The sequence below is a fragment of the Thermobia domestica genome, chromosome 1 (assembly GCF_964235325.1).
Source record: "Thermobia domestica chromosome 1, izTheDome1.hap1.1, whole genome shotgun sequence".
Taxonomy (NCBI): domain Eukaryota; kingdom Metazoa; phylum Arthropoda; class Insecta; order Zygentoma; family Lepismatidae; genus Thermobia; species Thermobia domestica.
Window position 1 is genome coordinate 333,845,671 of NC_137454.1, and position 13,475 is coordinate 333,859,145.

General features: G+C 36.7%; 1 protein-coding gene across 8 annotated transcripts in view; it reads right to left on the reverse strand.

Annotated features, from left to right (window-relative positions):
* The window catches only part of Dys (Dystrophin), a 1,830,839-nt gene that overhangs the window by 622,325 nt on the left and 1,195,039 nt on the right, over positions 1-13,475 (reverse strand). For all 8 annotated transcript variants that reach the window (XM_081729421.1, XM_081729456.1, XM_081729463.1 and 5 more), the window contains one exon: positions 1,750-1,904. In XM_081729421.1, coding sequence (XP_081585547.1) covers positions 1,750-1,904 — 155 coding nt within the window. The remainder of the gene's footprint in view (positions 1-1,749; positions 1,905-13,475) is intronic.

The window sequence follows — 13,475 nt, forward strand, 5'->3', positions numbered from 1 at the left end:
AGATTAACTGCTGAATTCATACAGGTATCCATTATACTGCCATGTAGGAGTGACATTTTTTAAATGTCAGTCACATCTCCTACCAACGAGAGATACTTTGTGTCCATCAATTTAAAATAGCAAATTTATATATATATATATATATATATATATATATATATATATATATATATATATATATATATATATATATATATATATATGCAAAACGATTAGAAGAGTAATTGGAAAAAAACATACTGTAGTGGGCATTATACGGAAGAGGGGAGTTACAATTTTCTTTATACTCACAAATAGTTTACTGGAGAGTGTTTTTTTTTTTTTTTTTTAATGTGAATTTATCGAAAATGGTTTTAAGAATTTTGTCTATATTTCTTAAGCCGATACGGGGATTTCTTAAGCACATTGTTTAACTCATTTCTCTGAAGAAAAGAATAAAAGCGAAAAGGTGTTAACTATTGGGGTAAATTCTTTTCGAAACATTTTCTGTAAAACGACTCACGTGATTTTGTTCATATGTCACTAACAGTCAGTGTCTCATAATAATTGCAGCATAACAATGACCTAATTTGAGAAACAGAAACAAGAAAGTTAAACGTGTAGGTCCGTACATTTTATATCTTTAGTGGTTACCGGCTATTTGAGGAACCATGACGGTAGTGAAATACTCACACCTGGACTTTTTTTTTTAGTTTTTCTTAGCACATTTCTTTATGTACTTTTAGAAATTACTACATTCGTAACCCTAGTGAATTATGCATCGTCATCATCATCACCATCATCAAAAATATCCTGCCATTATTGGAAGGTCACTTGAAATCAGCTAAGAAGCTTCCACGCATCCATCAGCTAACATCGTCTTGACGCAGGAATCCTCTGTTTTAATATTATCCACAATTGTAGCATCTTTGTCTCTCTTTTCCCTACTACGAATACCCACCTTTTAACACGTCCCTCGCCTCATGATACAGTTTCTTCTCAGCTAATATCTCAAATCTTCCTGCTTCTAATTTCATCTAATATTTTTCTTTTCCTCTTAATATTCCAAGCATTCTAATTCGTTTTGCATAGAAAAGTACTAAAGAAAACATGAAAATCAACAAGTCACACTCAGCGCCGTAACTTAAGATTTTTCTGGGGGGGGGACAATCATTAATATGCGTATTTGGGCCTCTAGAGAAGTCGTTTTTCTAATTCTTGGGCCTCCTCTTTCCATCTGTCTCTTACTCTTTATGGCCCCTCCGGAGCCTGTGGACCCTCTCGCGCGGCAACGTCTGTGGGGCGGTTAGTTACGCCCCTGGGCCCGTTCCATACATAACAAATTAATTAAGGGCACAATATTGACAAAACTCAAAGCCATACGAATAAATATTACATCTAATGGCTCCTAATAATAGACATTTTGTACTAAAATGGGCCCACGACTTATTTTTATTTTATTTGCCTTTTCTGTGCTGTCTTGTTTATGTAATTTAGTGAACCTGTTTGATGTTTAATTTATAATTTCATGTTTGTATCGTATATGGAGTAAGAAAACTTTGTCTTAAAATGGGTCCCCTCGAACGGCGAAGAGCTTCTCTGGGAGGGCAGTTGCCGCCCCTGCCCCCCACAAGTTACGGCCCTGGTCACGCTGCTTATCTATATCGCCAGAGATACGTACTGCACTTCTCATGCAATCTTTATAAATACATGTGAAAAGACGGAACAAGTTAAAATCTTGTGACACAGAACACATCTGATAGTACATACCTCGTATTGAGATTATTATATCGTTGATTGATCTGCTCGGTCATCTTCTTCACCTTGCTGGTATCGTCTTGTTGGTAGACTGCAATGAGCTTCTGAGTCAGTTGATTGAATAACTCAATTTGATGTTTGTACTGGTGCAATTCCGCATGGTATGACTGAAAAATAATAAAATAAAGATATGCAAACATTAGGTAACTATATTCACAAATAGCACAATTTAAATATCATAAGAAATAATAACTGGTGCGGTTTAAGAACAAGTATTTATAGTTGCACATTTCCTTAAAACAATTTTCAAAATTATTATTATTATTAGAAATTATTATTATTAGAAACAGGCAAGAGGGCTTACAAGACTATAATGTTACTACGTACGTTCTGCCACGCGGTAGCTAGTAAACGAAACGAATTTTTGAATTATTTCTTGCAATAGATTAGCTAAGGAGATAACCTCGTCCGAGTTCGTTAACAGAGTCAATATGAACGGTAGCTTCGGATAAGGGTGGCTTACGTACGTACGTTACACCACACGATAACTCTCGAACGAAAGCGAACTTCCAATTCTGTTCCTTGTAATCAGTGTTTCTTTCACCAAAAAAATATTACGAGGAGGCACACTTAGTATTCGGAGGGGCACCTATTATTTTCACACGGTACTATTCTATTTATCATTATATTATAGACGTATTATTTTGGCCTCCTCGGGGGAAGGGGGGGGCACTCTCAGAGCTCGAGGGTGGCAGTGACCCCAAAAGACATGTCTGGAAGATACACTGTTTGCAATAATACCAGTGTACTACTTGTCAGTTATCAAGTATCCTCTGTTTCCTGCCGAAAGAATTTAATTGATGATGAATGATAACATATAGTAACACGTGTCTCTTGTCAAAAGAATTAACTTTTCTTGAATGATAAAGTAGAGTAACATTCTAATTTGCCGAAAAAAGTAGCTCGTATTAAATAATCAAATATACTATTTGTCACTAATCAAGTATCACCTGTTTCCTGCCGAAAGAATTTAATTGATGATGAATGATAACATATAGTAACACGTGTCTCTTGTCAAAAGAATTAACTTTTCTTGAATGATAAAGTAGAGTAACATTCTAATTTGCCGAAAAAAGTAGCTCGTATTAAATAATCAAGTATACTATTTGTCACTAATCAAGTATCACCTGTTTCCTGCCGAAAGAATTTAATTGATGATGAATGATAACATATAGTAACACGTGTCTCTTGTCAAAAGAATTAACTTTTCTTGAATGATAAAGTAGAGTAACATTCTAATTTGCCGAAAAAAGTAGCTCATATTAAATAATCAAGTATACTATTTGTCACTAATCAAGTATCACCTGTTTCCTGCCGAAAGAATTTAATTGATGATGAATGATAACATATAGTAACACGTGTCTCTTGTCAAAAGAATTAACTTTTCTTGAATGATAAAGTAGAGTAACATTCTAATTTGCCGAAAAAAGTAGCTCGTATTAAATAATCAAGTATACTACTTGTCACTAATCAAGTATCACCTGTTTCCTGCCGAAAGAATTTAATTGATGATGAATGATAACATATAGTAACACGTGTCTCTTGTCAAAAGAATTAACTTTTCTTGAATGATAAAGTAGAGTAACATTCTAATTTGCCGAAAAAAGTAGCTCGTATTAAATAATCAAGTATACTATTTGCCACTAATCCAGTATCACCTGTTCCCTGCCGAAAGTATTTAATTTATGATGAATGATAACATATAGTATCCTGTGTTTCTTGCCAAAAGAATTAACTTCTTTTAAGTGGCAGAGTACCATTCTTGCCGATTGATTCTTGCTGAAACAATTTCTCTCTTTATGAATTTAACTCGCAACGAATAACAATGTGTAGTAAACTTGCTTCTTGACGAAAGGATTTAACTTGTAATGAATGATATGGTATAATACAGAGTGTTTCAAAAAGAATTTCAGAGTTTGAAGGCTTGTAGTATTTACTACAATTAACTTACAATTATAAGTAACACATCAAATGAAACAGAAACTCAAAGAATTTTTATACGCACACATACGTATGCACTGTTTCTTCTGTCTGCTGTCAGTAGCAAACATGGCGATTAATGAGCAGAAAACTTTCTGTGCTTGACATTTTGCAAAAAAAAAAAAAAAAAAAAAAATCTATAGTTACAGTGCAATGTGCTTTCCGTATTAAGTTCAATTTCAATTCACCAAGTGTAAATAACATCCGTAGATTGTATCATCAGTTTGAAACCACCGGCTGTCTGTGGAAGAGGAAGAGGACGGAACAACCAAGACTGACTGAAGAACGTGTTGAACGAGTGAGAAAGTCTTTCACGCATATCCGCAAGAAATCAATTCCGAAGGCTAGTCGTGAATTAGCAATTCCAATGACGTCTGTGTGGAGAATTTTAAGGAGATTGAAGAATTTAAGAAAGAGGATTGAACCAGTTGTTGCAACAATTACTCCAAACACACTGATCAAGATATGGGAAGAAATCGCGTATCGACTCGATGTGACGAATGGTGCTCACATTGAACACTTGTAGCAAAAACTGTTTCAGTTGCTCTTTCATTTCATGTATTATTTATAGTTGTATGTTAAATGTAACAAAAACTACAAAGCCTTAAAACATCAATATTCATTTTGAAACACCCTGTATAGCTTGTTCCTTCATGAATGAATTTAACTCAGTGATGATTGACAGGATATAAGAGCACTCGTTTCTTACCGAAAGAATTAACGCGAGATGAATGGCAAGGTAAAGTGCCACTTGTTCTTCGATGAGAAAATTAACTCCTGATGAATGGCAAGTTCTCAACGCCAAAGAATTCAAATCAATGAGTGACGTTTATATTTCGTCTGCCTTAGCCTTCATGCATAAGAATACATACGTATACAGAGAACACTGAGTATTTAAGTAAACAACAGCATTACTCAAATTCTAATTTAAGTATTATTCAGAGTATAAGCTGTGTTGAATTCAAGCTTGTATCTCAGGGAAATTCTGCACCATCTGAGCTTATGCTGCGCAGCTCTGAGAAAATTACGAGTTAATGCATTTTGCATAGTGTTCATCACAATATTCAGTTACCACCCTTGATTTTCTGAAAATCCCTCCCCTTACACAAGAAGTAAATCTGGAAAAATATTGTTTTTTTTTTTTTTTCAGTTTAATGTCCCACAATTATGCCATTTAAGCAAGGGACACGATAATTAAAACAAGTGAATGATGATGGAAGAATTGGCGGAATGAGAAATTGGGAGGAAACGGGAATACCTCAAGAAAACCCATGGACACGATGCTGCCCATCACAAACTTACTCGGCTGGGGATTGAACCAGGGACCCCATGCATCACATGTAAGCGCTCTACCACAAAGCCACCGTGTGTCTCCAAATAAGTAATTCAACAGTAAGTGACCGATAAAACAACATACATACAAAGTACAATAGGTACACGAGAGGATAATAAAGTGGGTTATTACCACCAAACAGCGGCGTGCCGTCAAGGGGACTAGGCTAGTCCCCTGGAATTTTAATTAAAGTATTTAGTGATAAATATATACCAAAGAAAACGAAAACATTGTTTGTATTTCCCTATGTTTGTAAAATAACACTATTTCAATTGTTCTGACACAACTATAGTCAGCGCCCGTGTGCTGGGTGCGACAGCGAAGTGGAGATCGGAAACGCTCGGGTTTTAATCGGCTTTTCTCGGGGAAGGGAACAGGGTCCAGTCAGCTAGTCCTCATATTATGTTGTCTAAGCTCTAAGCATGGGCGTTCTGTCGTAAGCGAATTTAATGCTCGTTTGCTTTTTACAGTTAATAGTTTTAACGCTATTAAATTTACAGTATTAATCTTGACACTTTAAGAAATCTAGTGAAGTGTGAACTTTTTAGATTATCAATATATTTTGCAAATGACTCGGAAGAATAAAGTATGGAAGGGGACTCGTCTGAGAAATCGAGTCCCTTACGGCAAAGCGATGGCGCAAGCAGTGATATTACTTCAATTGGTATAGGGGACAGTAGGGGCAGGGATCGGCCGTTTCAGTCTTGTATTCTGGACTATTAAATTCCTTAATTTTCAAGAAATGCAACAAATAATAACCAGTAGTAGAACAACTCCAAGCATTTCCATTTAGACAAAAATTAAAGATTATATACATAATATCAAACGGATTATTTTGCATCTTCAAAATAGTTAACTGCATGTAAGACAAGAAACAAACTGTATTGCTGGCCTTGTACTCTGTTCCACATAGAAAAGGACGTGTGGAATAATGATGGCTTTTGTGAATGAACAATTTTCACAAACCCAAGTTGCGCCAAGAAAATGTTATTCACACCTGTCCACAATAACTAAATTGAAAACTTTCGGGAAACCAGAATTGATTTTTAATTGAGCAAGCAATGCAGAAGTTGATTCAAACCGAGAACTAATGAACCGATTGATTTATTCCTCTTGTTTTATGGCTAAACAAGAGCTATCATTTAGAAGTCATAACAAACAGGAAGATTCTGTCAATTAGGGAAATTATATTGAAGTAATTCAGTTACTTTCTAAGTACGACACTAAAAGGACTTGCAGGGGCGCCTGAAGAAAATTTTCTAGGGAGGGTCCCATCTCCATGGTTGCTATGTTGCGTCTGGTATTTCTGGTATTTAATATACGTGGTTTGCTATATTACGTATACATTTTCGTGAGCCAGAGGAAGGTCCGGGCCCCACCCTACCCTCTCGTTCGGGCGCCCATGTTGACTTGTCATCTTCACAGCATGGGAGTGTTTAAAGGAACGTCAAACAGAATTCAGAATTATATTATTAAATGTGTTTGGTGAGTAATTCTGGATAAAATTAAGTCAGAAATAAACAATACACTTCTTACAGCAATAATGTTGGACAAAACTACGGACATTGCAAAGATCTCTCAACATTCAATCGGTACGTGAAAGACGGCAATTCATGAAAGACATTTGGTTTGCAGATGTTACTAGTGATTGCACTGCGACTGCTCTAAGTGAGCATGCTTTCCAAATTCTCTCTCATTTTAATTGTAAGCAAAAGCTTGTAGCACTAGGCTATGGATGGAGCTGCCACATTTTCTGGACATTTGAACGGTTTACAATCTTTTGTGAAAAGGTGTTTGAGTGCACTCACCATACACTGCTATCATCACAGACTCAATCTCGTTGTTCCACAGTATGTTAATCACATCAAGGAATGTAAAATATTTTTTAGAATAAATGGCATTCCAAATTTCTTTTCATATTCATCGAAACGCTGTAACGCGCTTGCTGAATCAGAAGTAACTAAGTGATTTCCAACGGTTACCACTATAAGATGGAATTACAATTCCAAAATTGTGAATGCAGTAAATGAAAATCAAATAGAACTCTTAAGGTGTTCTGAGAACATTGTAGAAGATTCAGATAATTGCGACACCGAAGCTTTCATGACTACAAAAAAGAAAAAAGAAACAATGTGTGAGTTATCATTGAAGGATTTCGATTTTGTATTTCTCCGCACGGATATACTATTCAACATTCTTTAAAGTAAAACCTTGGATGTGATATATTGCATCCAAAAAGTACAAAAGATGGTATCTCAACTTAGAAATGCAAGAAATGATTTTGAAGACTTATAGAAAAGTAGAATTGGATGACAACGGGAACCTTCTAATAAAAGACGTAAAGTAGATGACTCAACAGATTCAGAAATTAAATACGTGCGTCTCTTAAATGACATTATTGATACTGTGATTTCAAGATCTCAGTGAGTTACAATTTCTTGAGTTGCTAGATTTAAAGAATTTTCAGTGCTTGAAATCTCGATTTCCTGATTGCTTGTCTTTGACCCTTAAATCAATTTACGGGAGTTTTCTTTTTAATTTTAACAATTTGCGGAGTGAATTAATATAGGTTTACAGACTCTTAGATTTTTCAAATAAAACTGTGACTGAAATTATCCATTTCTTGAAAGAAAGAGGCAATGGTAGAAGAAGCATTTGCAGAAACATATAAATTGTGTTATTTGGTGTCAACAATACTACTCAGGACCTCCACTCTACAGCACACATTCTCTTCGAACCTAGTCCCCTGTGAGAAAAGTCACGGCACGCCACTGCCACCAAAGTAAAACTAATTCACGTGCTTCAATCTTTCTACAACAATTTCACATTTTCGGTCAAAGACTTTGTAAAAGTATGAAGTTCTGCTGAAGGTTAAAGAAAATGATATGATGAAAACATAAAGAACGCATGTTTGGTGTGCCTATACTGTTCTGAACTCTCCCCCCCTTTTTTTCATATTACTGAAACGCTTCCTTCGCACGCTATTCTTCTTTCCGCCCACCCACCCCTGAGAGCCACGCCATGAAAGTGCCGAAACGTTTTTTTACCTCTCTAATATGACACAAGAGGCTGATGTTACAATGGGATTTTGTCTTCTCTTCTAATGTAAGGATGACAAGAATAAACGCGCCCTGCGTGACTTTCGTGCTCAAAAAGTTCGCTCGCTTCGTTCCCTCAGCCATTTCAGGCCGTAAAAACTTCCTTAGCATAAATTCAACTTTTCGTCTCATCTTGCTAGAATATTCCGGAGGGTTGAAATCTTCTTTCACAATTTCGAGAGAAGGCTGAGAGAAGTCAGTGCTACATGGTGCAGCTTTCAAATTACACTCTCAATGTAGTTACTTCTCGTAGACGCATAAATAGACGGTCCGTTGTTACAGATCGTTCCAATTCTAGAGAAGTTTTGGAAGTGTAACATTTGCTACTTTCTTCTTAGTACATAAATGGTGTATGTTATCTTTTGCTACCAATGTCTCAATTAAAATATTGCAGTTCTAAATTTCTTGGAAATTTTCAACCAGCACCGGTCACGTAATTCAGCTCTGTTGGAGAAGAACTAGTGTGATGAGAACCCTGTGCTCATGGGCGGCGATTCGGGGGGGGGGGGGCAAAGGGGGGCAGTTGCCCCCCCACTTTTTTGAAATTACCCATGAATGTATATAGTTTCATTTGGAAATATAAAGTTTTGTAGGTATTATTGGTTCATAGAATAAAAATGGTGCCATAAAAATATTTGTCGTTCTATGAGTACGTATTGGTTGTCTTCCCGTAGAATTAAGAAAGCTACAGGAATTGCGTTTGAGCTGTCACTAAAAATGGCCCCAAAATTAACCTATTGGAGCGCCACAATTCGAGCGTACTTTCATTTCTTGTTGCAATTGATCGACATGTTAGTCAGCCGCTCTGGAACTAATTGAGATAACATTTCGCAAGAAAAGAAGTCCTTCACAAGTTATTCTTTAATTCTACACAAATCGACAGTTCCTAAAATGTATTTTCTTCTTTCTAATAATAATATTTTGATTTGATTTTTTCAGTTTAACATCCTGTTCAGCAGGGAACTTATATGAGACGTGGACTTAGTGATCAACGTGGAGTCCGAACCACGTGAGCTCCCCGGGAATCGACCCCGGGTCTCCCACGTCTAAGGCGTGTACGCTAACCGCTTAGCCACGAAGGAGCTCAGTAAGGAATATTAATTTTGCAGTGTAATATACGAGTTTAGGGGGTACATATACAGTTTTGTATATACAATTAAATTTAGTGAATTCAGCATAATTCTAGGTTTTAGGATTATTTTGTATAACTGAAATGTGGAGTGACTCTAAGTATTGCTGAGTTTTGATATATTCCAAGAAAGTGAAAACTGTACTTAATGGCAGCAAACATGTTTCGGGAAACTGCAAAAGTATTTCTTTAAATGTCGTAGCATATGCTTATAGTATTCACTGTTATTCTAAGAGTAATAACACATACAATAGCATTCGTGGAATTAAAAATATAAGTTTATTTGTGTTGCAAATTTGTTATTAAATAGGCCCCTGATCTGATCACACAATTTTCCAGACAGATATTCATGAGCAAGGAATCAAATCTCTTCTTACACCTTCGTTGTTTAAGAATACAAAGGGCTAGTATCTACGTGCATTGCTCTTGTCAATTTACTTAATAAAATATGAAACAAGATATACGGTATAACTGAAAAAGACAGTATCCTAATAGTTATACAACCTTTCGTCAAACATAGTGTTACAAGCAACTAGGAAAACTAACATTGATATCAAATATTCAGATCATGTCTTGCCCCCCCACTTTTAACGTCCAACCGCCGCCACTGCCTGTGCTATAATAATTAATACGAAGGATGATCATAAATACAGTTACAAAGCCTGAAGTGAAGCACGTATATATTATTTCATACAACCAACTCAGCCAACATATAGTACAGTTGGTTAGTATAGTTAGGTTATTTTTCGACAGAGTGTATATATCGGTTGAGGCACTTGTCGCAACGTGAGACGAGTTTGAAGATTCCCTCCTAGTGTAAATTTTGTCCTTGCTTGTTCAGACATGTTGCCACGAAATGTTTTATCTCAAGCGAAGCGACGACCTCCTAGGTGCTCATCCAAGTGCGAGAACAGGTAAAAGTAGCTTGAAGCAAGTTCCGCGCTGTAGGGAGGGTGGTCGATGATGTCGCAGCGAAACAGCTTCAACAGCGTGGTGGTCTTCTGGGCTGTATGCGGGCGCGCGTTGTCGTGAAGGAAGATGACGCCCTCGATGAGAAGTCCTGGTAGTCTCTCCGTAAACCTCTACTAGCTGCCGGTGAATTTCAGCCGCAGTTACATGTTTCGCCCACAGAAATCCTAACTAAACGGACCTCTTCGCGAGAGCGGTTTTCCAAACGAGTCGCCATTTGTGTTTACCTAGAACGAGCGCCGTAGATGGCGGGTGGCTGAAACTCTGCACAGTTGCCAACTTAATGTATTTAAATTACCACACACTCCTAATTTCTCTATAACAGACGAAATTCCAGAAATATCGTCCTTGCAGCCTTAGACTCTGATCCTCCCTCGTAATAGTCTCGGCGTCCGGCAACTACACCAATGAAGTCCCGATCCTGGTTGAGAGCTCACTTTAATACAGTGAAACCTCTAAATAATGGATACCAATGAGACATGATTATTTATCCGTGAATGAAAAGTGTTCGTTCCAGAGATGTTATGCAATTTTATGTTACTCAAAACTTATGAAATAACTGTATGAAGTACATAGAAAATACATCAGTTGTAAATGTTATTATCAAAATACTGTAGTCACTGTCCGAATTATTTTAAGGAATTATGCAGAGCTATCTCTATATATTAAGAAACAAAGGCATCGATGGAGGATTGTGTTTACATGGATGTGTATTGTGAAATATACTGCATGGGTGGTAATTTTCTAAGGGAAAGAGGAGTGGATTTGTCACGGAAAGGAAGAAGTTTCTCATAGAATTTTTGGCTATACTACTGGTTGTTTCTCCTCGATTGTTTTTATTCGCTAAAAGTTTTCTTCAACACTCACCAAACTATAATTTATTATGGATACAGAGAGAGAGAGAGAGAGAGATCAATAAATAAATAAATAAATAAATAAAAATAATTTTGAGTTGAGTTGAGGTAAGGAGAGGTGAGGTGAGTTGAGTTGCTGAGTTGAGTTAACGTCCCGTTCAGCAGCGAGGCTATATAAGACGTGAACCTACTGAGTAACGTGGAATCCGAACCACATGAGCTCCCGCCGAGAATCGAACGTCTCCCACGCCAAAGGCGTGTGCGCTAACTGCTAGCTACAAAGGAGCTCAAATTTCAAGTTGAGTATGCAAGGGTTTTGTGTGTGTGGAGGGGGGGGGGGAGTAATCGAATCATTGGCTTATGATAAATACAGTTTGTGTGTCTACTGCACAATATCACAATTTATTTTTTAATTCCTAAAAGTATTTTTGCGCTATAATGCTCGTAGTGCCATGAGAAATGCATGTCCCTTATAAAGAGTTTATTAAAACATTGGAGGAGGGAATTAGACTTTTTTGTGTTTTAATGTCCGTAAAATTGAGAGTTCTTTTCCGTATTTACATGCATTGTTATCAAAAGAAAAAGAACTACTCGTATTATGGCAGTGTTATTTATTGAAAGGTGCTCGTTAACGGAGGTATCACTGTAGTCGTCCTGTTCTTGGTAATTTCGGTGTTATATAAAGATGTATAACACAAATCTTTTACTCAAAAATTAATAGTACTTAGGAAATTAATAGGATGTTAGAAAAATTGGGAAAACTTGCGAGGATTGGATCAAACAAAAGGGGGCAAATACATGAAGAGCAGGTATAAAAGTAGAAAACGTGCCTTATTTTCGGTACCAAGGCAGTACTATCACCGAAGATATGGTATGAGAATACATATTAACTTATTCGATAAAGAACATTTATTCGATTGAATAACTCACTTATGCAAATCATTTATACACATTAGCATGTAAAGGGCGTTCCATAAAAAAGGTGACTTTTGAAATGTCCGTTATTTCTGTTCTTGTAAGTTGGCAGCAAACGTTTCACGCGTAGGACTGTAATTTCTCATGAAACATGGATCTCCTACGTCAACAGTAAATGCTCAGAACAATGGTTGGACCAATGTCCAAGACGGTCTGCAAAACCATCTTTCCCCTGTAGAAGGTGTTATGCTGGTATGGTGGTCAATGTAGAGGTTATTTATCATGTCTTTGCTCAAGTGAGGTGACACCTACCATCAATGCTGAACTCCGCAACGCAAAATTGTCCGTAAGCATCCATCAATAGTCAACAGATATGGTGTCTTAATGATGTACGCAAATGCTGTCGCAAGTTCTTCGTGACTTGTAGTATATAACCCTTCTTCGCCTACGTATTCTCCGGATACCTCTCCCACCGACTACCACTTCTTCTGGCATTTCAATTATTTCTTAACCTCCCATGATGGTTAGGTACAGCAAGATGCGATTGAGGACTTTTTTTGGATGAATGTTCGTTTGTTAGTTCTTTATTCAAGCCATACCTTTGGCTTGGCATACTTCTACGTAGCCTAAATGCCGGGAACTTTGTATAGGTTAAAAAAGGTGCATCACAGGGTGCACCCATGGGGGTCCACCGGGTCAGAACCTCCCCAAAAATTTCTTAACTCAACATAGATTTGCACATTTTCTCATTAAAACTATATTTATTTAACAGAGATATCATTGGTGTAGCTTGAAAACTTGATCTTATATTTCATCTGTAGGCCTACTCTTTCTCTTATAAAAAACGATATAGTTCTATCATTTTTTTCTGAAAATAACGATGGAAGTAGCCTATTTTACAATTACTTATCGTCTTTTGGGTACAGAATAATACCCGTTCAATATTACATAGGTGTAATGGCTTGAAATATTGTACCCCCGGAAAGCTTGGACAAGTCTTAAAAAAAAATCTAGGTGAGCACCTAGTGTGCCATAAAAAACGTTAAATACTTCTTACCTTTTTTTAATAAAATCGAGTGTTAGCACCTGTAAGCGACGTTGTATTTCTTCATGTAGGTTCATTTAGAAAGAGACAATTATTATGGTTATAAATTCAGTGATTTCTGGGCAAATTTCGAAAGACTGTTGGCTATTTAGAACTTTTCTCGGGCAACGCCAGGTACTACATCTACTACTACTATAAATAATTATCATAGCATTCTAATTTAAAATAGAATCTGAGACAAAATTCACCAGATCAATAAGGCTAACACGAAGTTAGATGAGTTTACAATGGGGGAGGGAGCTCACATAAGAAAATAAAGGTTGAAGACTTATGGCTTAGGGCAGCGTTTCCCAAC